The following is a 25191-nucleotide window of genomic DNA, read 5'->3' as shown; positions in this document are numbered from 1 at the left end:
AAATTCATGGGCAGGTGAATGCCACTCCTGGATGGGGTGGTGGAGTGATACAGTAATGACAACTGTGCCCTCTGGCACATGCACTGCAGCATCCTGGTTTCTTGTGCGGCCACAGAAGGGCTGTGTCAGGGTGGGCCTTATGTTCCTAATGACTGATACTAAGCCCACTCACACCATCTTGCCTGTCAAAAAAAAAAAAAAAGGTTGGCCCTGACACCAAGAAATAACAGCTGGGATGTGTTAAGAAATTTTTATTGTTTCCTTTGGATTTGTGATGAAAGCACATAAAATTACAAGTGGAAGAAACATCATGCCACAAAATTGCATAGAATTATTACAAAAATGTGAATTACGCATTTTAAATAATTGGAGATAGAAGAACCAAAATATGTACACTTTAAGAGTTTCAAATACTTTGTCCTATATTTTATTGTCTTCTGAAAAGGCAAAAGTCACAATGTCCAATCTGTCACAAACAATATTTATACAGTGCACAAGCGCAACATTAAATTCAAAGTAATGCAAGCAATGGCCCTTTCTTTCAGAAGGATTTAACGACTGCTTATCAATTACAGGAGTATTCATTAATGTATGGCGATGTTGAAATGTTCAAATGAAACGCTGAAAACCAAAACCACGCAGCATGTCATTAGAATTTTGAAAATTGGTTTTCACGGCCAAAACCACGCTAGTCTCAGTAGTGTAAAGGTACCAGAGGGGCACAGTCTAATTTACTACACAGCTCTCTCTATTATAGGTAAGACCACAGTACAGAATTTCACACATTCAACACAGAACAAGGCAAATACATAAAGGCACAAAACTGCACATCATATAGACCCTTTTTCTTTATCTTACTCTATTTCAAGTAATATTAATATTGTTAAATGATAGTATCGCTGTAGTAATTTCGATGATGCAAGATGGACAGTGTTACACACTACCCCACAACTGCAAAAACTGTCATTGTACAGATATAAAAATGTGATTACAGTAAATGGCCAAATACAAATGTATTGCAAAATGACTATCGAGTCACTAAGATCATGAAATCCAACTACCAGAACAGTTTGTGTTAAGTCAAGTTTTTTTCCACTTTTGTCTGTCTCTGGCCTAAACTGTGATACAAGGTTCTGTAATAATCATCATTGTGTTTGGTTATAAATGCTATTATTAGTTCACTCTTCTGCAATGTTAGACAGTCTGTAATTTTGTTTATAAAAACGCAGCATTCAATTGTGCCCTTTCTTGCTTCCTTACGATTAATGCCTTTCTTTCAAAGTGCAAAAGTAGAATGCTTTACAAAAGAATTCTCTTTCAGTGGAAGATAAGTTTTATTAAGTGTCTAATTAATACCCCAAATCTTTCACATCAAAATATAATCATCTCCAAAGAGGATGGGATTTTTTCCCCTGTGTCTTGCTAGATGTGTTTTTTTTTTAATCAAACACTCTTGCCTAATGTTGAACTAAGCCTTCATTTTGATTAAAACTTAATTGTGATCCCTAGTTATTGCTTAAAGTTAAATAAAATAATTTGCATAAAAATATTAAATTCTTGAAACACAATTTTCAGGACACAACTGGTTTTTGCATTTTAGAATGTTTCGCTAAGCTACAATCAGACAGGTTTATTTTAAAGTAAAATAAAGCTGTGAGCATCTTTCTTCAGGGCTTTAACTTCAATGTTCTTTGTGTTACTCTCTAGATTATATTTTCTTCTATATAATTACTCTCTCTTACTTAAGTTCTTTCAATAATACTTTTGATCAGTTTTCCCACAATATAATTTGTTTTTCTTATGCCACCCAACATAGAAACTTAACAAAAGACATAGTTAAGTGCGTTAAATGTACATAGTAGATATATAATGAAAGATTTTTTATGTTAGAATAAAATTGAAATCTGTCAGACTTAAAAATTATGAAAGATACTAATAAATTTCCATATTGCTGTCCTATACATTTTGTATATTCTATTAAAACAAGCTTAAAATCTGATACTTAAAATCCAGTTTTTGATCCTGTAAAATATATATCAAATTCATATTCTAAGTTCTAAATCTACCTCCACTCGTATCAATGGTTCCATCAATTGTTTCTTAGAATTTCAATATAATTTAATAGCGACATAATACAGATGTTTGACCATTTTCTTCTCTAGGTATTTATCCCTGAATTTGGTTTTAAGTCTTGTAGAAGAGACTTGGGTCATTGCCAATTAAAAAACACACAGCCATACTTGTGTATGTGTGTGTGTGTGTGTGTGTGTGTGTGTGCACTTACATGGCTGAGTGTGTACATATATACATGGAGATAATATATATCATTTATATGTGGGTTTGTGTATTCTCTAGATAAATATTCAATCTTTATCTCTATAGTAAAAATAAATGAACCATATAAAATGTGAGACAGCAAAATAACCACTGGAACCTGTTCAGTCTGATTGAATCTCTGCTCAACATATATCAGCTCAACTATTTTTATTCAACCAGACAGACTCTTTGTAGTTATGTAATAATTTCAGGCCAACAACCAATGACTATCCAGACTTTTTCAGTGTAAACGGTCAACTCAGAAAGCACACTGTCTGGAAGTGTGTGGTCAGTTTGCCCAAGTAATCAAATGTAGGAGCCATATTACTAAGTCTTGGGATAGATTCACTGGGTGAGGATACAATCAAGTGACTTTTTCTCAAGAAAGAAAACCAACTTATTTGAATCACTATGGTATCTAATAAAGCCATGTCAACAACAAATACACTGATGCCTCTACGATAAATAAATTAGCAAACTGCAAGCCGCCAGTGCTTGCAAAGCAAAGGATGGAACAGTTTAATATGCATGTTACCTTGAAGATATGGTAGTTGAGGGGCAGTTAGGAAAACAAATGCTCTAAGTTGACTGTTCAATAGTGTTAAATAGTGCTATGCATTTCTCAAACTATTTCTATTACTTTGAAATACTTTACACCAGAGCTTCAAATAAAAACATGAGCTTGATTTTCTTCAGAAAAGACACTGTCCTTCATTAAATGTCCCAGGGAGCCTGGAAGTTGCCTGCTTTGAATTTACTATTGGAAAGAAAACAAAAGCCCCACATACATGCACTCTCCATAAGTAGACCTGCGGTAGTGTCCATATAACGCATAGAGCCTGGGCATGAGGATGTCTGTATGGATCTGTCTAGAACTCCCCCTTTGGTGTGGATTTTAGGCTAAGGGATGCTTCTCAGGAAGATGCTCCTGGGCAGTGATCTTTGTAGTAAGAGAGAGTCCAATGAAGTGGCCATGCATGTTTTGAAGGCCTGGCAGGAACAATCACAGAGGAGTATCAAACTCTTTTCCTGGGTTGTCCCCTTCTAGCTCCTCACTGGAAGGAGGCCTGTGGTTCAGTTTTCCAGGGTCTGAGGCCAGGGAGGGAGGGGCAGAACTGTGATTGCTGTCTTCACTGATCTTCCCTTTCATGGCTTCCTGCACGAACTCCAAGATCTCCAGGGGCAGCCTTTTGAACTTGTCTTGGTACTCTTGCTCCAGATCCATCTGCAGCTGGGAGACATCAAGAGAGGAGAGGATTTTACGTCATTTAGTTTTCTATAACCACCCACGTAGGACCTCTTTGAAAGAGATGTACAAAGATGGGGGAGAAATGACTTAATGTAAATACCATCCACTTGGTTATCTATAGAGACGTAAAACAGAGTGTAGTTGGACACATCGCTTGTCCATAGCTGAAAATCAAGTTTCGGATTCTGTGTGGAGGAACAGGGCTAAAGACCTGCAACATTATAAATAAATTCCATACCCACATACACATACACAGAAGTGAATCTTTCTCTTTTTAATTTTTTTGTTTATTTATTTCTGAGAAAAAAAGAGAGACAGGGTGTGAGTGGGAGAAGGGCAGAGAGAGAGGGAGACACAGAATCAGAAGCAGGCTCCAGGCTCTAAGCTGTCAGCACAGCTCAAACTCATGGACTCTGAGATCATGACCTGAGCCGAAGTTGGACACCCAATCGACTGAGCCACCCAGGCGCACCACAGAGGTGAATCTTTTGAAAAAGTTTGCAGAAGTAATATGCAATGATCTGAAGTTCTTAAATATAAAGGCTGGAAGCTTCTGATAGCTGGGAGTGCCAAGGTCAACCATGCATCAGGCTGGGGAGAGGGCAGAGGCTGACTGGAGAGGACAGGGAGATATGTGTGGGCTTCGTGAAGTGTGGCCTCACTCAGATGCTGGGAAGCCACAGCTGGGTACTTCTAGCGAGCAGATCCACGCATTTTTACAAAGTGAACATACTTATGTAACCAACTCTAGCTTCTGTTTTGACTTCTTTTATCACCTCTTTATTTTGATTCCCTTTTTTTCATTCTAATTTTATTTGCCTTGTAAATTGTTTTAGCTACCTAATAAACTGTCTTTTAATTTACCTCTTTAATGCTCTGGAGAATGCCCAGACTTTTAAAAGGCACAGAACCTTTTCCTCAAATGCAGACACAAATGGAAGCCATAATCATAAAACAAGTGAAAGCTGGGTGCCTCTGTAGATTGGGTGAAGGGCAGGGCTGGCGGTGGGTACTGCCTGCTAAAAAGCTCTGCTGTGTTGAGCCCTATCGAAACCCAGAATTTTACACGAAATTTTCTTTCCTTATTGAATGGTAAGCAGGGAGTATAATTTTAGAAACAGTCTGTGAGACAGCATGCTTTTTCTCCTCTTAGTAGCCTTGAGACAGATTTTCTTAAGACATGTCCTTAAAACCATTAAGGAATTGCTTTTTGCGCTTCTCAAACTTTTAAGGTGCACACAGATCACCTGGGCTCCTGACTTTACTTCTGATTCAGGAGATCTGGGTGGGGTTCAAGATCCTGCATTTCTCAGTGGATCCCAAGTGATACCAATGAGGCTGGTCTACCTTGGACACCTTGGTTATCTTCCTGGCCTGGCTCACCTCGGAGCTCCCCACTTACTTTTTGTTATGATCCTGGCCGTATGTCCTCCATCTGTGGCTTCATCTGAGGCTTCATGCTGTCTCTGGTGCCTGTCCTGAGCCCTGGCCCACCCAGGGTCAAGACAGTGCTCAGGGCGTCTGGCCCTCGGTGCTGTGACCCGCCCTTCTTTACCCACATTCTGGACAGTGTCAGCAGCGTGACAACACCCTCTTTAGTTTAACTCCTTTTGCTCTTGCTTCTATGCTAGATAAATTCTGCCAAGACTTCGTTCTATAATGTGGGTTCATAATCCCCTATCTGCAATTCTAAAACCCTCAAAGTTCTGAAGTCCAGAACTTTATTGTACATTTGTGGCAAACACATAGACATTAATTGAAATAAGCCTATTTATAATCTTTATATATTTCACGGAATGTGAATATCCATGCATGGTACTATAGACATATTAATTTGTGTGATTATGAGGATGACCAAGCACCCCTCTGGAGTATTATGCTCACAATATGTGCATTATATTACACTTTCTAAAATCAGAAAGATTATGAATTCCAAAAAAAACCATGATCCCAAGAGTCTCAGATAATGGACTGTGGATCTGTTTGAATGACCTTTTTTTTTTTTCCACATCAAAAAGTGCCTGATAAAAATGGCTTGGCCTGAGTACTGAAAGTCAAGTATTCCTCCCAAATATAAAATGTAGGGTATTTATGAATATGTCATGCTGGCATATGAATTCTAATAAGCCAAGGAGGAAACAAGCTATGAGAAGGGCACCCATGGGGCTCTGAGATTGACATTGCTACAATAGAGCAAAGGCACCTTCACATACAGCTGCACCCTCACTGTTGGGAACAGGCGAGCCATTGGAGCATCGCAGACAAGATGACAATGGCCAATGCTTGCCCAGGTGTCTCAACAATTTGGAAGGGTGTGAGGCTTTTACAAGAGTGAAATCTCAGCCTGGTGTTGGGCAGTTTCCATTAACTACCATCCAGGTCTCACCATCAATTTGTCTCAAGTTTAATTCAGGAATGCATGCTGTTAAAGTTTTGTTTCTAAGGAATATAGGGAAAGGAAGAAAAGCAAGGGGCCCTGTGTTTAGGAAATAGTAGATTTGTTTTTCTTTAGGTTAGTGTAGGGGGCCTTCAGCTTTAGATACATTTTACATAACCAGAGTCAATTTCTCTGAGGTCACTGGTGGACAAGACCCCATAGTGCTTGAGAGTGATGTTTCTTTTTTAAATTTATATGTAAAAAAGAAAATGTGATATGTGAGACAATGTCAAAGGCTTAAACTAACACTTTTGAATATTTTTTAATAATCTGATTTTTAAAAATAATATAATCTTAATAATTATGATTCTGCAGCCAATTCCAGTGTGTGAGCCTCCCCCCCCCCCCCCCCATACCACAAAGCAATTCCCTAGGACACTGTCTGTGTCCTATACTTTAACTCAACTCTGATATCTACCTGGAGAGAGCATCAGATCCCACAAGTTAAGAGCTCAGTCCTAGAAGACTGTCCCTGACCCTCATCTCATTTCATATGTCAATTGCAAGTCCAGGTTGTCACCTGTGATTCTGACCAACTGGATATAGATTGGCAGCTCTAACAATCCCCTCATTGGGTTCGATTAATTTGATGGAGTGGCTCACAGAACTCAAACATTTTACTTACTAGGTTACTGGTTTATTATAGAGAGGTGTAACTCGGGAACAGCCAGGTGGAAGAGACGCATGGCGCAAAGTATGTGGAAAGGGGTGTGGAGCTTCCATGCTCTCTGAGCACCCACTCTTCCTGCATCTCCCTCGATATGTTTACCAACTCAGAAGATCTTCAAACCCCATCGTTTTGGGTTTTCATGGAGGCTTCATTACATAGGCATGATGATGATTAGCCATTGGCCATTGATTCAACCTCCTGCCTCCCTGTAGGTTAGGGGTTGGCACTGTAAGGTCCAATCCTTTAATCCCACAATTGTTCCCCCTCCTCTGCCCCACAATTAGCCCCCATCTTTCCAAGGGGCTTTTGAAAAGTCATCTCATTAACATAATAAAAGACATCTTGTTGCCCATTATTTAGGAAATGTCAAGAAATTTCAAGAGTTTTAGGAACCCTGTGCTAGGAACTGGGAAGAAGATTAATATAAATTCCTTATTATAAATCACAATAATAATAATTATTATTATTATCATTATTCAAAATAATTTTTAATTATTGACCCAATTGTGGCTAAGTTATAATTTTAGTGGACTTTTCTTTTATCATGGGTTAGTGGTAGATTGTATTGTTAGAATCAGTTATTAACAAATTAATTACAAAATATCATTTATTATTAAATTTCAAGTTAGAGCTTTCCTTTTATTTATTTTTTATTCTTATAAATGGAATACTTGTTCATTGTAAGAAAATATGAAGGGTAAAGTCTGGCTCTGTTCCCAAAAAATCCTATCCATCAGGAGTCTGGAATTATTCTAGCCTAAGGGTTGCAAACTCAGATGTTTGGGTGGGGGTGGAGGGGGCAGTCAAATCATGAAAATAAGTAGGAGTGAAGGGAGGGCATGCTCTGTCTAACGGGGTGCCAGAAACTTAGCTTTAGCTAATGTTTGCAATTTTCATGAAAGATCTCCTGATTTTTTATTGTTGGCAGTCAAATTGAACCACACTCATGAGTTCTATTGGGCTTGTGAAGGGTTTCTAAATTCTATCCTAGCAGATTTAAATCTGGCTTAGACCAGAAAACTCAAGAGATTGGGTCTGACGATGGATTTTGCATTTGGATCCTTCCTAGTTTTGCCTCCCCACCATCCTGAGCTTCAGATGGTCCTTTACTGAAAACCAGGGCTTGATCTTGAAGATCCTTCTTCTGGAGTTCAGTGCCATCCAATCTAATTCCCTTCTACTTCATATCCTCAAGGCTATTGAATGTCTACTTTCCGTAACTCAAGCTGCAAGTTTTATGGGAATGGTAGATTAATTGCACAAATGATAGCAATTCCTCCCCCCCTCCTTGTACTCATGGCCTTGGCAGTATCTCCCATCAAAGAGTAGAGTGTATTTTTCATTCCCCTGAAATTAGGGAAGCCTTGTGATTTGCTTTGTCCAGTAGAATGTGCCAGCATGCAGTTCTGAGCCTAGACCTCAAAAGGCTTCATGTGCTTCTGCTCTCACTGTTGGAAGTTTACTGAGCCATTATGTGAAGAAGCTCAGGCTAGCCTGCTATAGGAAGAGACACAGGATCCAATTATATCCCTATCACTTCAGCTATGACATGAAAGTGAAGCTGTTATAAACCAGCCAGTCCCTAGCTGACCCACCAGCTAAATACAGGCTTGAGCAAGGCTACTGAGATCAGCTGAGCCTGACTCAGACCAGAAGAATCACCTACAGTTCATAGACTCATGAGCTTAGTAAGTGCTTATTGCGGTGTGCTGCTCAGTTTTGTGTTTTTTTAGTTTTTTGGTAGGCAGCAGTATTGTGGCAATAACTACCTGATCTAGTAGGGAAATTCAAAGGAGTCTCATATATGGCCTGATATCACAAAGCAGTCATAATTTAATTCAGCTGGCCCCATCTTTTCATTGCTGTAATCTTAAAACAGATTTTTGAGGGAAAATCACCATAGGATTGATAGATCTTCCTGAAAAATCTAAATTTGAAGAATATGCTTTGGAGCTTTTCTATAACATTAGCAAACATGAGCTTGCTTGATAAGACCTATTTTTAGGAAATGGGCAAAACAGAGGGAAGAATATGGTGAAATTTAATCTCTCTTTTTAAGGCAAATTATTACATTGCACCCAGTTATTAATAAATAAGAGCTTGGGATGCCTGGGTGGCTCAGTCAGTTAAGCGTCTGACTTCAGCTCAGGTAATGACTCATGGTTAGTGAGTTCGAGCCCCATATGGGGCTCTGTGCTGACAGCTCAGAGCCTGGAGCCTGCTTCGGATTCTGTGTCTCCTGCTCTCTCTCTCCTCTCTCTCTCTCTACCCCTCCCTTACTTCCACTTTGTCTTTCTCTCCCTCAAAATAAACAAACATTAAAATAAATAAATAAATAAATAAATAAATAAAAGCGTTGCCAGAATTTGTTTCATTTTAGGCTGAGTTCTCCAATTTGACTAGCCAGACTCAATCTCTAAATTTCTCAGTTAACTTGATTTTCAGAAGATGTTGCTTACTCATAGCTTCTGTTTACTCTGGATAGTTAAGCAGGAAAAGACAACACAGTCAAGTTCAAATGTTTTTAGCTCTGCCTGAGTATATTGTCCAAGAGTTTTGCACTTGGGATGCTATTCTGCCTCTGACATTTTTTCAATTGCCTTAGAAAATAAGGTAGAGATTTGATCTAGTTATGCAAGGTTTTGAGATTCATAAATTTAAAGAGGAAGACCAAGGAGAAAGTAAAGTTACTTACGAAGGTTAGTTTACAAATGGGGGTGTAGGGAACTCAGTATAATGTAAATATGGTATAGATATAAAATAAGACAGGTTACTGAATTAGTAAAGAGATATAATCATAGCCAATTTTCTAAGGAAACAAACTGAAACCAGAGTATAATAAGCTACTATAGGATAAAAAGACAAAAGAACTGCTAAAACTTAAAAAAAAAAAGCTACAGAAAAAGCACAGACAGATATTTAAGGAGATTTTTCAGTTTGACCTCAAGTCCGACTCAAGTCATTTTGCCCAAAGGAGTATATTAAAGACCTTAACATAAAACAGGAAGCAAACAAAAATCTTAGGAAAAAAATCTAGGTGAGTAATTGCATAATCATAGGGTAAAGAGACCTTCTCAAGCAAGGTAGAAAAACTGTAAGCTACAAAGAAAAATTTATTAGGTATATGGTTGATCCTTAAACAATGTGGGGATCCAGGATGCCAACCCTTATAGTCAAAAATCCAAGTCTAATTTTTGACTCCCCACAAATTTGTTAATAGCCTACTGTTGACTAGAAGCCTTACCAATAACATAAACAGTCAATTAACACATATTTTGTATTTTATATGTATATTATATTAACACATATTTTGTATTATTATATGTATATATATGTATGTATACATATATATATGTGTGTATATATGTATATACTTTAAGTAAGCTAGAGAAAAAATTCAGAAAAATTAAGAAAATCATAAGGAAGAGAAAACACATTTATTTATAGTACTATACTGTATTGAAAAAAATCCATGTATAAGTGTACCTATTCAAACTCATGTTCAAAGGTCACTGTATGTATCTAAATCAAAATAATCTTTTTTTGGTGAAAAAGATGGGCAAACCTCAAGCAATTCATAGAAGAAGTGCAAATATAGACAGTTGAGAAAATGTTCACTCTCATTGACAAAAAGGGACATTCAATAGCACATTTTTTTAAAGGGATATATTGGTAGAAAAATAGTTTTTTCAAAGGAGTAATAACATCTGGTGAGAAATGGACTTTTTCAAATATTAGGCAATAATCTGATGTCTATAATATTTACAAGAAAGAAAATGTACATAGCTTTTCACCCAGCAACTCCACATTTGGGAAGGGAATCTGGCCCAGAGAAGAGAGCACATCAACATATAAGAGGGAAGCACCACCAAGCTTATTGCAGCATTGTTTGTAGAGGTAAAAACAAAAACCACCATCAATATCCCACAAACAACCCCCCCAAAAAAAAACCACAATGACAGCAATGAGAACAAAAGCCCTAGAAACAACCCTAATAATCTTAATATTTTGCCACATATGTATTATTATTGCCTATCACTCTTTTTTTTTTTTGGTGAATCATTTGAAAATAATTTTCAGATATCACAACACTTGACCCATAGATAGTATACCACACATCTCCTAAAAATAAAGACATTTTTCTACATTATGGCAATATCCTAATCATGTCAAGGAAATTGATAATAATTCCTTAATGTTACCTAACATCCATTCATGTTCAAATTTTCCCAGTATTACATCTCCCAAAATTTCCAGCTTTTTTTTGGACCAGAATTCCAAGTTCTTATATTGCATTCAATTGTAATGTCTTGTCTTTTTTATTTCTTCCACTTGAATTATTTATTGTTTGAAGTTTTATTATGACTTGGAGTTTTGGAAGAGTCCTGTTCAATTTTCTTATAGAATGCCCACATGTTGAATGTGTCTGATTATTTCCTTGTGGTGTCGTTTAAGTTGGTCCTGGAAAACTGCCTTTCCTGTAAACTAGAAGTTAAGCCTGTAAGTTTGATTAGATGGGGATTAAACATTTGCTTGAACAAGAATAGCCAATAGGTATTCTTTTATATCTCATATTGTAATGTATCAGTGAGTGCTATTATTGTGTGGTTGCACTATCAGCAGTGCTAAATTTGATCACTTGGCTAAAAGTAGTAAATACCAGACCTCAACTTTGTTAAGACATGTTTTCCTGTGGCTATTGGCAATTATTCTGTAGGAAAAACTCTGGATCTATATAAAGTTTCTTTAGCACCTTTTCATGAAATTGATGATTCTTGCCTATTTTATTAGGAGTAAATTCATTTTTCTATTTTTTTTAAATTTAGCTAGTATTCTTCTGTAAGGAAGAGCTTTCCCTCATCATGTGGAGAGGAACCAGAGTTCCTCCTAAAAAGGGAGAGTAAACATTTAATTCTTTTCCTTTGATTCACAAATACTCTGAGTAAGGAGTTGGGGCAACAGTAATTTCAAAAAATAGCAAATGAGTCTTCTTTTTCTTGTCTCTCTTTCTCTGAGAATAACTACAGACAACACATATTTATTTCTATTTATTCCTTTTGTTTAAATCAGTTACAGCCATTAGTCTTTTTTGAGCTCAAATTGTCCTATATAATGCCAGCAGAAGCCCTTGAAGGGCATGCTCCTGGGTCCTTTTGACATGCTGTCATCAGTTTCTGAGCACTTGCTTGCTTTTCTAGGTAAAATAAGGTAACTCAGGCACCTCTTGTCCTTCCTCTGCCTCAGACCTGGAATCAGCTACTTTTCCAAGGTGCCTTTATTGGAGAAGCATTAATAACCAAGCTTGGGTGCTAAAAGTGCTCACTGCTTTCCAGACTATCATTGTATTTAGGCTCTCAGGAGACAATAGGATGTGTATTTTTGAAAAATCGTTAGTACGTGTTGATATTTCAAATTTAATATAACATTATAGAATTTTTTTCTTAATTCTTTTATTCTATATTGGTATATCTTTTTTACTCTGTAATTAATTTTGTATATTTTGTTTTTTGATAACAATATAACTTATTTGCTTTACATTTTCTAATATATGGAAGTAGTTTCAATATTATGCCCTAGCCATACAATAACCACATGAAGCTTAAGACATTTTTGAGGTTCTGTTTTTCATAGAATAAACCCCACCAAGAATGCACAATTATATTACTCTGTAAAAATTCACTTGAAATAATTATATTCTTGTATAGTTGTGTTACTTTTGATATACACATAAAGCCATTTGTTCCCATTGGTTTTCTCATTAGACATTTTAGATCATTTCGCTTTTTTTTCTTTCTCCGGAAGTATCTGCTGTATTTTCAATGTTTTTATTTATTTTTGAGAGAAAGAGAGAGAGAGAGACAGAGAGACAGAGACAGAATGTGAGTGGGGGAGGGGCAGAGAGACAGGGAGACAGAATCCAAAGCAGACTTCAGGCTCCTAGGTGTCACCACAGAGCCCAACGCAGGGCTTGAACTCCTGAATCATGAGATCACGACCTGAGCTGAAGTCAGATGCTTAACCGACTGAGCCACCCAGGCGGCCCAGCATCTGCTGTATTTTTAAAAATGTAATTCCTCCTAGTCTTGTAACCCTTTTAAAAATATCTCTGGCCTTTGGGAAATGCGTGTGGTAATATGGTACTGAAATCATCTTGCTCAAAATATTTTAAAATTTACTGCTAAGGATTAGGGAAAATAATAAAACTCACAAACAAACAAGCAAAAAAAATCCACTTAAAACAATACAACAGAGTTTCTGTAATAGAAAACATAGGCTTCTGCTTAAAGAAATGTAATGCAGCCAATAAATGTAAGACAATAAATGGCTGTGAAAATGGGGGAAAATAATCATGTGACTGTGATAAATGAAGTAGGTCAACATATGATTTTAGATGTACTATGGCTACAACTATGAGAATATTTTCTAAGAATACAGAATTACTTTGAAAGAAAATGCTAAAATATAAGCTGTATTGGGACTGAGTATTTTTACTTTTTCTATTTCTCATTTTTATGGCAATGTGATTATTTCACTTTTAGCATAAAAATAGCATTCCAAAATAAGAACAAATATTTTTTTAAAAAATCCCAAATAAACAGGAAAATGCAAAACCCCTGAGCATGGGATAGAGTGGCCAGGAGAATTTTATAAAGAATTAACACAGGTATTTTAACCTCAACATCATCAATCAGCTGAGAGATTACTGAAAACAGTGGGAAAAGCATTAAAATACACATATAGAATGGGTGGTTTCAAAATCAGCTCGAGCCACCTTGCAGACTCTTTTTTTTTTTTAATGTTTATTTATTTTTGAGACAGAGACAGAGCATGAACGGGGGAGGGTCAGAAAGGGAGACACCGAATCTGAAGCAGGCTCCAGGATTTGAGCTGTCAGCACAGAGCCTGATGTAGGGCTCGAACCCATGGACCACGAGATCATGACCTGAGCTGAAGTTGGACGCTTAACCAACTGAGCCACCCAGGTGCCCCAAAACTCCTCTTATTTTTAGAATAATCTCATGAAGTTTTACTTTAACCAAGAACAGACATAACAGGATCATATAAAAATTACAGAGGTAGGTCAGTCAGGTTAAGAGGGGATTGTTGGAAAATCTCATGTGGGAAAATGGAACCACATTACACATCCCAGCCATTACAGATTGCGTTGGTTTATTTGTTTTCCTCTGAATTTTGATAAATTGCAATGAGAATTTGAGTCAAAATGTCTGAGTGGAGATTCCGTCTTCTACTCCAAACAGGGAAATGCTGAATCAAGTAGAACACATACAATTTTTATAAAGATTTTATTTTAATTTTATTTTATATTTAAAGTTTATTTTGAGAGCGAGAGAGAGGGAAAGAGAGAGAATGAGCAGGGGCAGAGAAGAGAAGTAGAGAGGAAGAGATGGAGAATCCCAAGCAGGTTCCACACTGTCAGCACAGAACCAGACATGGGGCTTGAACCCATGAACTGTGAGATCATGACCTGGGCTGAAATCAAGAGTTAGTTGCCAGACTAAGCCACCTAGGCGCCCCTAGAACACATACATTTAATTTAAATTGATAACAGAGTTTTAATATGAGAAAAATAAGTCCTTAAGTCACAGGAATAACAAAGGAACACAAAGTCAAAAGGCCCATGAGTGGTAGAGAAAATTCTCCATCTTAAGAAACTGGGGTTTTAATGTTCTAAGAGAATGGGAAAGAAGGCCTAAGCATTTGGGGTATTGAAGTGCTGAAACTATAGTTCCTGCAGAAAGCCACTTGTTTCCACGCTGGATATGCAGACTAGGAGAATTCAATCCATAATCATAGGGACAAGGTGAAGAAGCTAGTGATTCATGGGGCCCATTGAAGGAAAAACTTCAGCCATGAAGAATCAGGAACCCAAACCAGTACCATGAGTGACTGCAGCTTCCAGATTGATAGTACCCTTATAGATGGGTATCCAGTTCCAATAAATCAAAGAATAAACTTAAAAATTGATAAAACCCATACAGTCCCAGCAGAAGCTTGACAGCAGATTCAGACTGTTTGGATTTGCCACGTGCAAGGCAGTAGTGATTCCTATAGGTAAGCAATTCTCACGGAACATGAACTCAAAGTTCAAAGTTACAAACCACTCAAGGCAAATGCAGCATTTGCTTAACCTTGTAATTCCAGGTTGCCAATAGCAACTGAAATCTAAAGAAAATGAGGAAAAGATGATCAATTTATTTCTAGGTCAAAATGGAAAACACCTCAGACCCAAACAGAAATAAATTGGACACTTCATGCCAATGTGGAGGAATACAGTTAATTCACAATGGGTATAAATTCCTGACACTTTTAATCAAGTCTTGGATTATGTTGCATCCTTATAGTTTTGGCAGATTTTCCATAAATTATTATATTTACTTGAAAATGAAAATGACTTTCATCTTTTGAACAAATACCAACTAGCAATAGAGCCCATTACAAAGGGCTAGGAAGACATTACAAATTAAACTGTTGCCATCGATTTATCCAATTGGATAATTCATGAAGGGATAGACAAGATTCTCTGTTCATGAAAGGTGCTTGCATTTTCCAAATATGACCGTGGGCTGCTTGTTTACTCTCTTGGAATTGAAATCTCCTCATATGTAAAGTAGGGATTATAATGCTAGTTTCCACAGGTTGTTGTTAAAAGATTTAAATGACATTACACATGCTAAAGTAATTAGCATATTGTGCTTGCTTATTAATTATGTATAACTTTATTTCTAAAGAGAGACAGACAAAAAACATTAACTTGCAGCTGAGAACATATGGAATCCTGTCGAAGTGGTTTTTGCTCTTTCTAGCTATATCATTTGAGTCATTATTAGGTCAACGCAGCACAATTATGGAATGTGTTGGATCTCTCATTTAGATTATGTTCTGGGCTGTTGTTGACTTTGAAGCATTTATCAACAAACAATGTTTTGAACACTCTGATGGGTGCAAGGTCCTGTGTTTGGCACTGTGAAGAACGAAAAATTTAGAATCTTTCCGGGTTGACAAGTGATGTGTATGGTGAAAATAACAAGTTGGGCTGAATGGGTGCTAAGACAAAATATACTATGGATGTTGAAAATGAAGATTGTATTTTAGCCTTGAAGTGATATGGGGAATACTTTATAGGGGAGGTGAGACTTAAAAAGTTGGGCCTTGGGGTGTCTGGGTGACTCAGTCAGTTACTCATCTGACTCTTGTTTTCTGCCCAGGTTATGTTCTCAAGGGTTTTTGAGTTCAAGCCCTGAGTCAAGCTCTGCACTGACAGCACTGAGCCTGCTTGGGATTCTCTTTCTCCCTCTCTCTCTGCCCCTCCCTGGCTCATGTGTGCTCTCTCTCTCTCTCTCTCTATATATATAATAAATAAACTTAAAAAAATTTTTTTAGGTTGGGCCCTGTAGGATTTGCCAACATCCTTGATATTGGGCAGAATCTTTCAACCTTCTCTTTAGGATACATATAATAGACAACATTTACTAGGGAGATGGAGTTCTCTAGCTGTAACTTCTTTCTTCCTTGCTCTTTTTAATAGTATAAAGTACAAGAACATATCTTTGAATCTGCTCTAATACATAATAATTAAATCATTTCCAATTTCTCTCCTCTATAATTAACTACAGATTACTATCAAGGGGACCTCACAGTCTACGGTTGAGAGCACTTCTTTAAAAGATGGCTGTGTGTTAAAAGTGACAAGATACGAAAACTTTACATCAGTGCTTCTCAAAAGTTAACATAGATATAAAGTACCTGGTGGCTTTGTTAAAATGCAGATTCTGATTTAGTAGATCTGGGGTGGGTCCTGAGATTCTGCATTTCTTTTTTTTTTTTTTTTAATTTTTTTAATGTTTATTTATTTTTGAGAGAGATAGAGATAGAGCACAAGCGGGAGAGGGGGAGAGAGAGAGGGAGACACAGAATCCAAAGCAGGTTCCAGGTTCTGAGCTGTAGGCACAGAGCCTGATGGGGGCTCAAACTCATGAACCATGAGATCGTGACCTGAGCTGAAATCAAGAGACAGACAATTAAATGACTGAGCCACCCAGGCACCCCGAGGTTATGCATTTCTAACAAGCTCCCAGGCGATGTTCATGTTGCTTGTCTAAGAACCATTTTCTGAATAGCACCACTTTAGACAAAGGAATCCCAACGAAGTCCTCCTTTTGTGTGTCTCCCCCTCAACATTACTTCAGGGTTTGATTTATATAATAGAATTCTCTTTGTAAATCTCATCTTTCCAGACCTCTGGAGTTTGCTAATGTTCAGGTTTGGATTGAAGGTGTTTGTTGGAGGCTGTTGGGTGAAGGTAGAATGAAGGTTGTTAAGCCTGCAGAGATGAAAGATGAGGGATCCAGGATAGGTAGGCAGTGGATCCAAATACTAAATGCTAAGTAGATTCAAATACTGAATCAATAGAAGAGGAAAGATAGAAGCTAGAGATTATGTGATTTATCAAGCTTAGTTCCTAACATGCATTTATTTGAATTTTAAATTTTATTTCAAGTCAAAAGCCAAATATATCCTGACATAGATCTTATGTGTTAACTCCTCTATACACCCATATACTCCATGAAATTGCCCAAAGAGGAAATTTTCTCTTAATACAGCAAAGAACATGATCGGATTCCTGTGACTTTTTTTTCCTAGCTACATCCCCATTCTTTATTCACTGTCTTTTTCCCAATATACCTCTCTTGAAGTGCTTCAGTATCCTAGCTTAACCTATAATTTATACCTCCTTTGATTCTTAAGATGTATTACAGAATTTCTTTTGTGATCATCGTACAAGTGTCTAGCAATTGCTGTAGAAACCTTTGAAAGGGACATATAGTCAACTTCTCCAAAAGTTAGTAGTACTGGAAAGGGATTTTAGAAATTATATAGTCAAACCTTTTCCTTTTACTCACTATAAACCTGTGGCTAAAAGAAGTTAAGTGGGCTTCTCAAGAATTTAGCTTGGTAATAGCAAAATGAGTTCCAGAACCTAGTTGATTCTACTCTGCATTAAACTGGATTAACGGCTTCAATGCTTCATCTCTATATCCACAGCCTTTGCCTTCTGACTTTAAGTTCCTCTTACTAAAGTGGTAGAGGCTAGCTCTCTGCCTTTTGAATATGAGGTGGTCATATGAGTTATTTGGCCAATAAAATGTTAACAGACATGGCCCAAGTAGAGGCTTGAAAAAGCACTTGTGCATTTCAGCTTTCATTCCCGTTACTCTGCTATGGTCGTGGGAACATGCCTGGTCCAGTTTCATAGAGAACAAGGCACGTGGAAATAACTGATCATTCCAGTCATCCCAGTCACACAGCCTGAATTGTCCAAGATCAAATAGCAGGTGGCTGCTATCCAGATATGTAAGTCCAGCTGAGATCAGTAACGTTACCTATCTGATCCATAACTAACCACAGATGTATGAACAAACCCAGATAAGATCAGCTATATCCAGTCCAGATTGGCTTAACCTGAAGATTCATGAACTAAATAAATATAATTGAAGTTTTGTGTTTTAATGCAATATTTTTGTAGTTTTTCCCCCATGACCTCCATAATTTCTTTCAAAAAATGTGCATAAAACTCTGTGGCCTTCACATGGAATGAATTGTTTGTCATGTCCCAGAGCCTGACCCTTGCTGCTTTGTATACATATCACTACCATTCAGCATCTAAAAGCAAATTATACTATAATAGAAGGCAATAATTTTGATACTTGGCAAGCCACTTCATCCCAGTGAATGTTGTGTTCTAGGCCTTGAAATTTTGTGTCTGCACTGGAGTATTCTCCCCTTAAGGTGCCTACTATTAAGGCCTAAGAGTTTTCTATTTTATGTAGGTGCTTTTTTTAGGAAGACTCAGCAGGAGGGGCTATCATAGCTGGGAATAAAAATGATTCTGAATGAAGAAAGAAATTTGATTTTATTAAAATGAATAATCATAATTCAGTGACACCTTGTCACACTGAAAGTTATCACTGTATTTAAAATACCAAAAGATGGTTCAGATCTCTGAACACTTGTGCTCTGGAACAAGGAAGCTAAGAGACTTATTTCATAACCTTTAGTGAATACACATTTATTGCACTATTAACCATCATTCCTTAAATAAGGAAACTAAAGCCTATCACTTAAGTGGTTTAGTGCATAATCAAGATATGAACACCAATTCTTGCCACCTGATACAGGGCACTATGCCCCCATTCCAAAACCCCTCCACACTCTGTAAAAAGAGCATTTGTGATGATCTCAGTAATCTAATGGCTTAAGTGAGAGAAGAATCACAGATAACTCCAATGTATTTTCCTTGCATGTCTAGGATTTCAGAGTTGCTTCCACAAAATAATTGGAAAGTGTCTTTTACTGAAAAGTGATGCTGAGGAGGTGTTTTATGGCATAGGGTGTTATTCATATGCTGCCCTCTTAGTAACAGGATACAGGCTCATGGAAACAATAAGGATTGTCACCCAGCTGACCAATAGACCAGTAGAGCAAAAGACCAATTAGCCTGGTCTATTTCTAAGCCTTCAGAGGTTTTTCTATTTGCATCTGTCATGCTTAGAAGACATTGGCTTTTCACTCCCTACTATGTAATTCTTCAGCTTAGGATCTGTTATTTGGTCAGCCGGCTGTTTTCCTGTTTGCCATTTAGCATAGTCTAATTTAACCAGATTATTTCTGTAGAGTCAGATACTACAGGAAGGAATAAGCAAACGAAAAACTGGAAGAAGAAAAACACCCTGGTTTATAAGAAAAAAAGAAAATCTCTTGGGGTAGAACCAATGTAGTAAATATTGCTAGTAACCTACAATGAAAGAACAATAAAAATAGTAGTGATTTAACTGTAGGTTACTGAGTGGTTATTATGTGGCAGGCACTGTTCTTAGGACTTTTCAAGTATTCACCAGTTTAATACATGTTCATTAATTTCAGAATCTCCAAATTCAAATATCTATGGGCCCCAAGAAACAACACAAATCTGTGAATTAGATTTGGTAGAAGTTAGTAGTGAGGTACGAATACCTGTGGCCATCTGGAATTGTATTTCATACTTAAACGCTCACCCATTGGTGAGAGGTAAGAAAGACCACACTAGAAGAATCTTATTCTCTCAGCCACATAAACCCTAAAAGAATCAATAAAAAGCCTCAAGTCAATTGAAATAAACGGTCGTTCAAAGGCTAATTATTTTTAGATGAAGTGTGTATTTCTTTTCAATCAAGTGGAATGCCACCAGCAGGGAAGAATTGAATTTACATTATGAATTCAATCTCTATAGTGAGTCACATTAGAAACAAATGTCTGTGGTGCAGGTGGTGCATACAACCATCTCAGATAAGGGAGACTTCCAGCAAAACATCCTCTGTGGGAAGTCTTGGGCTGGAATCCTTTGAGACATCCCAGTAGTCACTGACACTTTATTCTCATGGAGGGTCCTGCCCCTGCATGGGTCTGCCAGGGATCAGAGCGTCCTCATTTGCATGCACCTTTCTTCTCTTAACTCCTTTTAAGACTTACAAAGCATTCAGAATTATCCAACTTGAGCCTTAGCTAAAAAACGCTCTCTCCTGACTTAAAGCCTATGCATTTAAAAAACAAGAGATGGGCTGTGTCAAATGTCCTGGAATGAACTCAGCCGTGTCCCTGGAGAACGCCCTTCTCCTGATCACCTAAAATTAGTTTTGGTTTTTCTTTTTCTTTTTATAAATGTATATTTCAAGAGTGGTTAGCTGTGCTAGGGTTTTATCAGGATAATTGATTTTGATTCTTAGGGAGCAAGTATTTCCTAATTATATACCCACTCCTTCTAAATATAATACTTCTGTCTTCTGCTTAAATCATTGTGGTTTTAGGTTGCCCATTTCCAACTTGATCTGAGAATAAACTAGACATTTGTTGTCCTGGCCTCAGGGGTTTTGAGAAGTCTGATTGTTAATCCTGAATTCTCCATCCAAGGTGAAGTTGGAGCCCATATTGGAATTTCTCAGAGAACAAACTGACACAGGGCCAGGGAAAAAGGTAAATGAGTGGCTGGGGCTGGGCAGGAATTGTGGTGATCTACTAACTAGATTGCTGCCATGTATATGCTTGAGGTTGCTACATCTGATTTTTCAAAAGAAGCTAGCAATCTGGATTTTCATGTTAAATCTTACGGTTTTTCAGTATTGGCACCTACGCTAGAAATTTTAAAAACACTGTGCAGGTCTGGAATGCCTGGCTGGCTCAGTCGGAGGGACAGGTGACTCTTGATCTTGGAGTCATGGGTGCAAGCCCCACATTGGGTGTAGAGATTACTAAAAAAAGATAATTAAATGTAAAAAAATAAAAACACTGTGCAGGTCCATTTACAACCTCTGAAATACCTGGGTAATGTATTCCATGGGTTTGTATTTGGACTTGATCTAAAAGTCTGCTGAGGCCTCCCTACCCAGGGATTAATTTCCATCCTCTTTGCTGAATGAATGGAGACATAACTGCATTGTACTGGTGTCCTGAATCTTTGATAAGGCAACAATCACTGGGAAGATGACACTTCACTTAGCTTTTGAGCCAAGCAGCTACTCCGGAAGGCACTCGCTAAATAATTTGGCATGTCCCTCTATTCTCCCATTTCCTCAGTTATCATTGTGTGGTGATGTGACCGTGCTAAACCTGTAGGGTTTAAAATCAGAAATGGGATAAACCTAATTTCAACGTGTTTTTATAGAAATGTCTTTTTTAAGTGGTCTAGTCTAGATCCTTCTGCTGATGGATCCCTTTTTTTGAGAGGTCCGCAGAGGTGATTTGGAACACAAAGTGGTTACTCTACTGACTTTATCTTTGGGGTCTTATAAGAGTGGCAGTCAATTTAGAGTCATTCTAGACATAGCAGATTTGAATTCCATTGTCTTGATCTACATTGCAGAAAATGACTAGTTATCCCCTAAATTTACATTCACACTCCCATGGTGTCTGCTGTGTCTACATGGCAGCTACCTAGACTGGAACAATGTTTACAAGCCCTTCTCACTATCTTTGCCCTCAGGGGTGGCCATCTGACCAGTTCTTGTCTAGGAGAGGTCAAGGCAGGACTTTTTAGAGACATATGAGGTATCTCTACTGTTTCCTTCTCTTTTCCCAGCAAGACCCAGGGGGTTGATGGAGTCACATTATGAAAAGAACCTGGTTCTCTGAATTAGCATGTGGAAGCAGGCTATGCACCAACCAGAAACACTCACACCGGACTTCGTTACATGAAAAAGAAATAAAATTCTATCGTATGAAGCAAATGACCTTTTGGTACTGCTTGTTACAGTAGCTAGTGTTATGTTAACCAATACATTCTTATATATAATTTAAGTTTCACAGTTTAAGGTTAGGGGAATGCTGGATATACACGTAGATATTATAAGTGCTTTTCCTATTTATAATTCATCTTTATTAGCCAATTTTTATACCACAAAGATGGCCTCTTAAGGTTGCTTGGGGGCTCATTCGATGATTCCGGATTTAAAGTAGCATTAGAGAATAATCCTAACAATAAATCTTGAATGTTTTATAAGAGAGAAAGAGCTAGTGTTATGAAACCCAAGGGTATTATTACTTTCCATCACTCTTCATCTATTTCCCTTCTACAAGGAAAATGCAGGATTGAAAACAAATAGCCCTTTTCTTTTATTGTTATCACTGGATTGAAAAGCGTATACAGAGCTTAGAGTATACTTGTGAAGTTACTTTTATAGAGACAGAAGTGGGTGATTTCAATTAAGTACTATCGCAAATCAATTATAAAATATGATTCCTTGGGGAGCCTGGGTGGCTCAGTCGGTTGAGCGCCTGACTTCAGCTTAGGTCATGATCTTGCGGTCTATGAGTTTGAGCCTCATGTTGGGCTCTATGCTGACAGCTCACAGCCTGGAGCCTGCTTCAGATTCTGTGTTTTCCTCTCTCTCTCTGCCCCTTCTCTGCTTGTGCGCGCGCTCTCTCTCTCTCTCTCTCAAATAAATAAACATTAAAAAAATTTAAAAAATATTTTTTAAATAAAATATGATTCCTTTTTCTTCTGCTTAGATAATAAGGCAGAGCTAGTTATCTACATCTTACTTCCTGCTTCCCCCTTCCCATCAACTAACAATCTCCTGGCCTGGGGCTTCTTCCAAAAATTTGGGCGATTTCTTCAGATTATCTAATATAGAGGACTGAAAACCCTTCTGACAGATCATAGGCATCCTTACTTACGCACTAATAATTGGCTTCAGGGAAAGCTACTGGTGACAGAAAGTCTACTAAGTTCTATCAAGTTCTGGTTCTCCATTGGCCTTGCCAGCCAGAGAGCCACAATAATTCCAAATCATGAAATGCAACCTGATACTTGCATTACTGGACTGGATGGCAAAAGCCACTGATTCATGGCTCATTCTCTACATTTACCTACATTTTTGGCCTTTACTGACTCAAACATGTATTGATTTATTCACTCATTTATCTAAAATGTAGTGAATACCCTTCCAGGTACTGTGACTAATACTAGGCATAGAGACATGGATGAGACATCATTCTCGTTTCAAGTCCCCAGATCAGCAGGAGGATACGAAACATAAAATAATAATGTGATATGCTGAGATAAGTACCATGATAAAGTTATAAGCAATATACAATAATAGCACAAAAGAGTTTACCTGTCCCTGGTGTCACAGAATAGGATTATCTAAGACCTGACGTACCGGATGTCATTAAACTCCAGTCCTTTTGTATATTTGTCTAGGTGGCTTCCACTTAATTTTATCAAGGCTCCACCTGTGTCACATTCCTCTTACTCTTGTGGCACATCCAATTACATTACAAAATGATTTAAAAAGGAAAAATATGAGAACCCTGAATTACATTTAAAAAACATGACCATTTTGTCTAATTGAATGCTAAGTAAAATAAAACACCTAAAAGTTACAAATATCCCATGATGCGGCAGAGATCACTAGCCCAGCAACAGTGAAAAGCATTATTACATATGTAAATTTTCATAGTGCAATACAGAATCCCACTCAGAAAATCTACCAATCTAATCCTCATTTATGAGTCATTACCATGAATGACCATGTTTCAATAGATGTCAATCAAAAAGATATGATAAAATTTTCAAATGTGGACAGAAAATTCCAACCTTAAGTTGTCTGACTTCTTCAGAGGTAGAAAAAAGTTCCTCTGCTGCACTCTTCCAATTAGAATTAGACTGAAAATGTATTTCAACATTTTAGCATTTTTTTAATCTGAAGAATATAATATTCTTCTTTTGGTAATAATGGTAAATACAGAAATGATTAGGGTAAGGCAAGCAAAGTGTGTGAGGTTACACAGAACATCGGTATCACCTGGATCTTGTTAGAAATGCAAGTTCTCAGGCCCACACCAAATGTACTGAAGTAGAAACTCTGGGGTTGAGGGCTCAGTCATCCATGTATCAATAACTCTCTGGCTGAGTTTGAGAACCAAACTTGATTTAGAACATAAAGAAGCTTTGCAGGCGATTCTTACATACGTGGATCATTGAGAATCATTTGTACAGTTACCTATTAAATTTTTCCAAGACAGTAGTGTCAGATTTAGAAAATATTTGTAAGCCTAAATACATTTGACTATTGTCAAGGTACATGTACCAGATACAAGGTGCTGGGTTCAATGCCATCAAAATTTGAATTATTAAGGCTGTAATGTTAGAATCGGGGTGGGGAGGGGCTTCTCACTCAATTCTGAAGCTAACCATAACAGTGACTGTCATTGCCCAGCACAGAACTCTGCAGAACTACCACTGCAGTGCAGACTGCCCTATTTCCAGCTGCCTGCTTTCTCGGGTGGAGAGGCAGAGGGCTAGAAGTGCCGCCCAGTAGTTAGCATATGTGTACCCAGCTCCTTAACCCTTGGGTAGAGTAACTCTAGGGTGCGTGTTCCAAACACTCCTCCGGAGCTCCTTAGCAGGATTGAGCACCAGTTGCCCACAGTTGTAACTTGCTTGATAAAAAAACAAACAAAAAAAACACAAAAAAACCCCACGTTTTATTGGCTGCCTTAGGCTTTCCTGCCTCACTTTCCTATCCCCTACTAGTTTCCTGGGATCATTTCTCAGGTCTTCATTTGTATTGTCTTTTATTGTTTTAATTTAATTTTAATTCCAGTAAAGTTAAAATACGGCATTATATTAGTTTCAGGTGTACCAGATCCTGAGACAAGGAGTAGAGTATAAGGAGTGTTTCTGGGAAGTGAGAAATAGATCCTATTTGGGATCACTTCTCAGAAACACTCCTTGTATTCCAATCCTTGTCTCAGGGTTTGCTTCTGGGGGAACCCAAACTAAGACATCAACTTGAGTTTATTAGCTGGTATATTTTTTTAGGTATATGTGAATTGCAGGGGTTTTCAGATTGATGTGCTCTCATGTCTGATGCATGTTGATATTATTTGACTTGCTGATAAACTACGTGAGCTGAAGATCTATCATAAATTATCTAGTGCCTATATTTGAAATGAAAAATATAC

General features: G+C 37.6%; 1 protein-coding gene across 1 annotated transcript in view; it reads right to left on the bottom strand.

Annotated features, from left to right (window-relative positions):
- Window positions 1-284: 284 nt before the first annotated feature.
- The window catches only part of PLCB1 (phospholipase C beta 1), a 697918-nt gene continuing 673011 nt past the window's right edge, over window positions 285-25191 (bottom strand). Inside the window, exon 32 of the mRNA XM_042931600.1 lies at window positions 285-3547. Coding sequence (XP_042787534.1) covers window positions 3320-3547 — 228 coding nt within the window. The 3' untranslated portion in view covers window positions 285-3319. The remainder of the gene's footprint in view (window positions 3548-25191) is intronic.

The sequence above is a fragment of the Panthera leo genome, chromosome A3 (genome assembly GCF_018350215.1).
Source record: "Panthera leo isolate Ple1 chromosome A3, P.leo_Ple1_pat1.1, whole genome shotgun sequence".
In the NCBI taxonomy this organism is placed as follows: domain Eukaryota; kingdom Metazoa; phylum Chordata; class Mammalia; order Carnivora; family Felidae; genus Panthera; species Panthera leo.
This window is presented reverse-complemented; position numbering and strand designations above follow the sequence as displayed.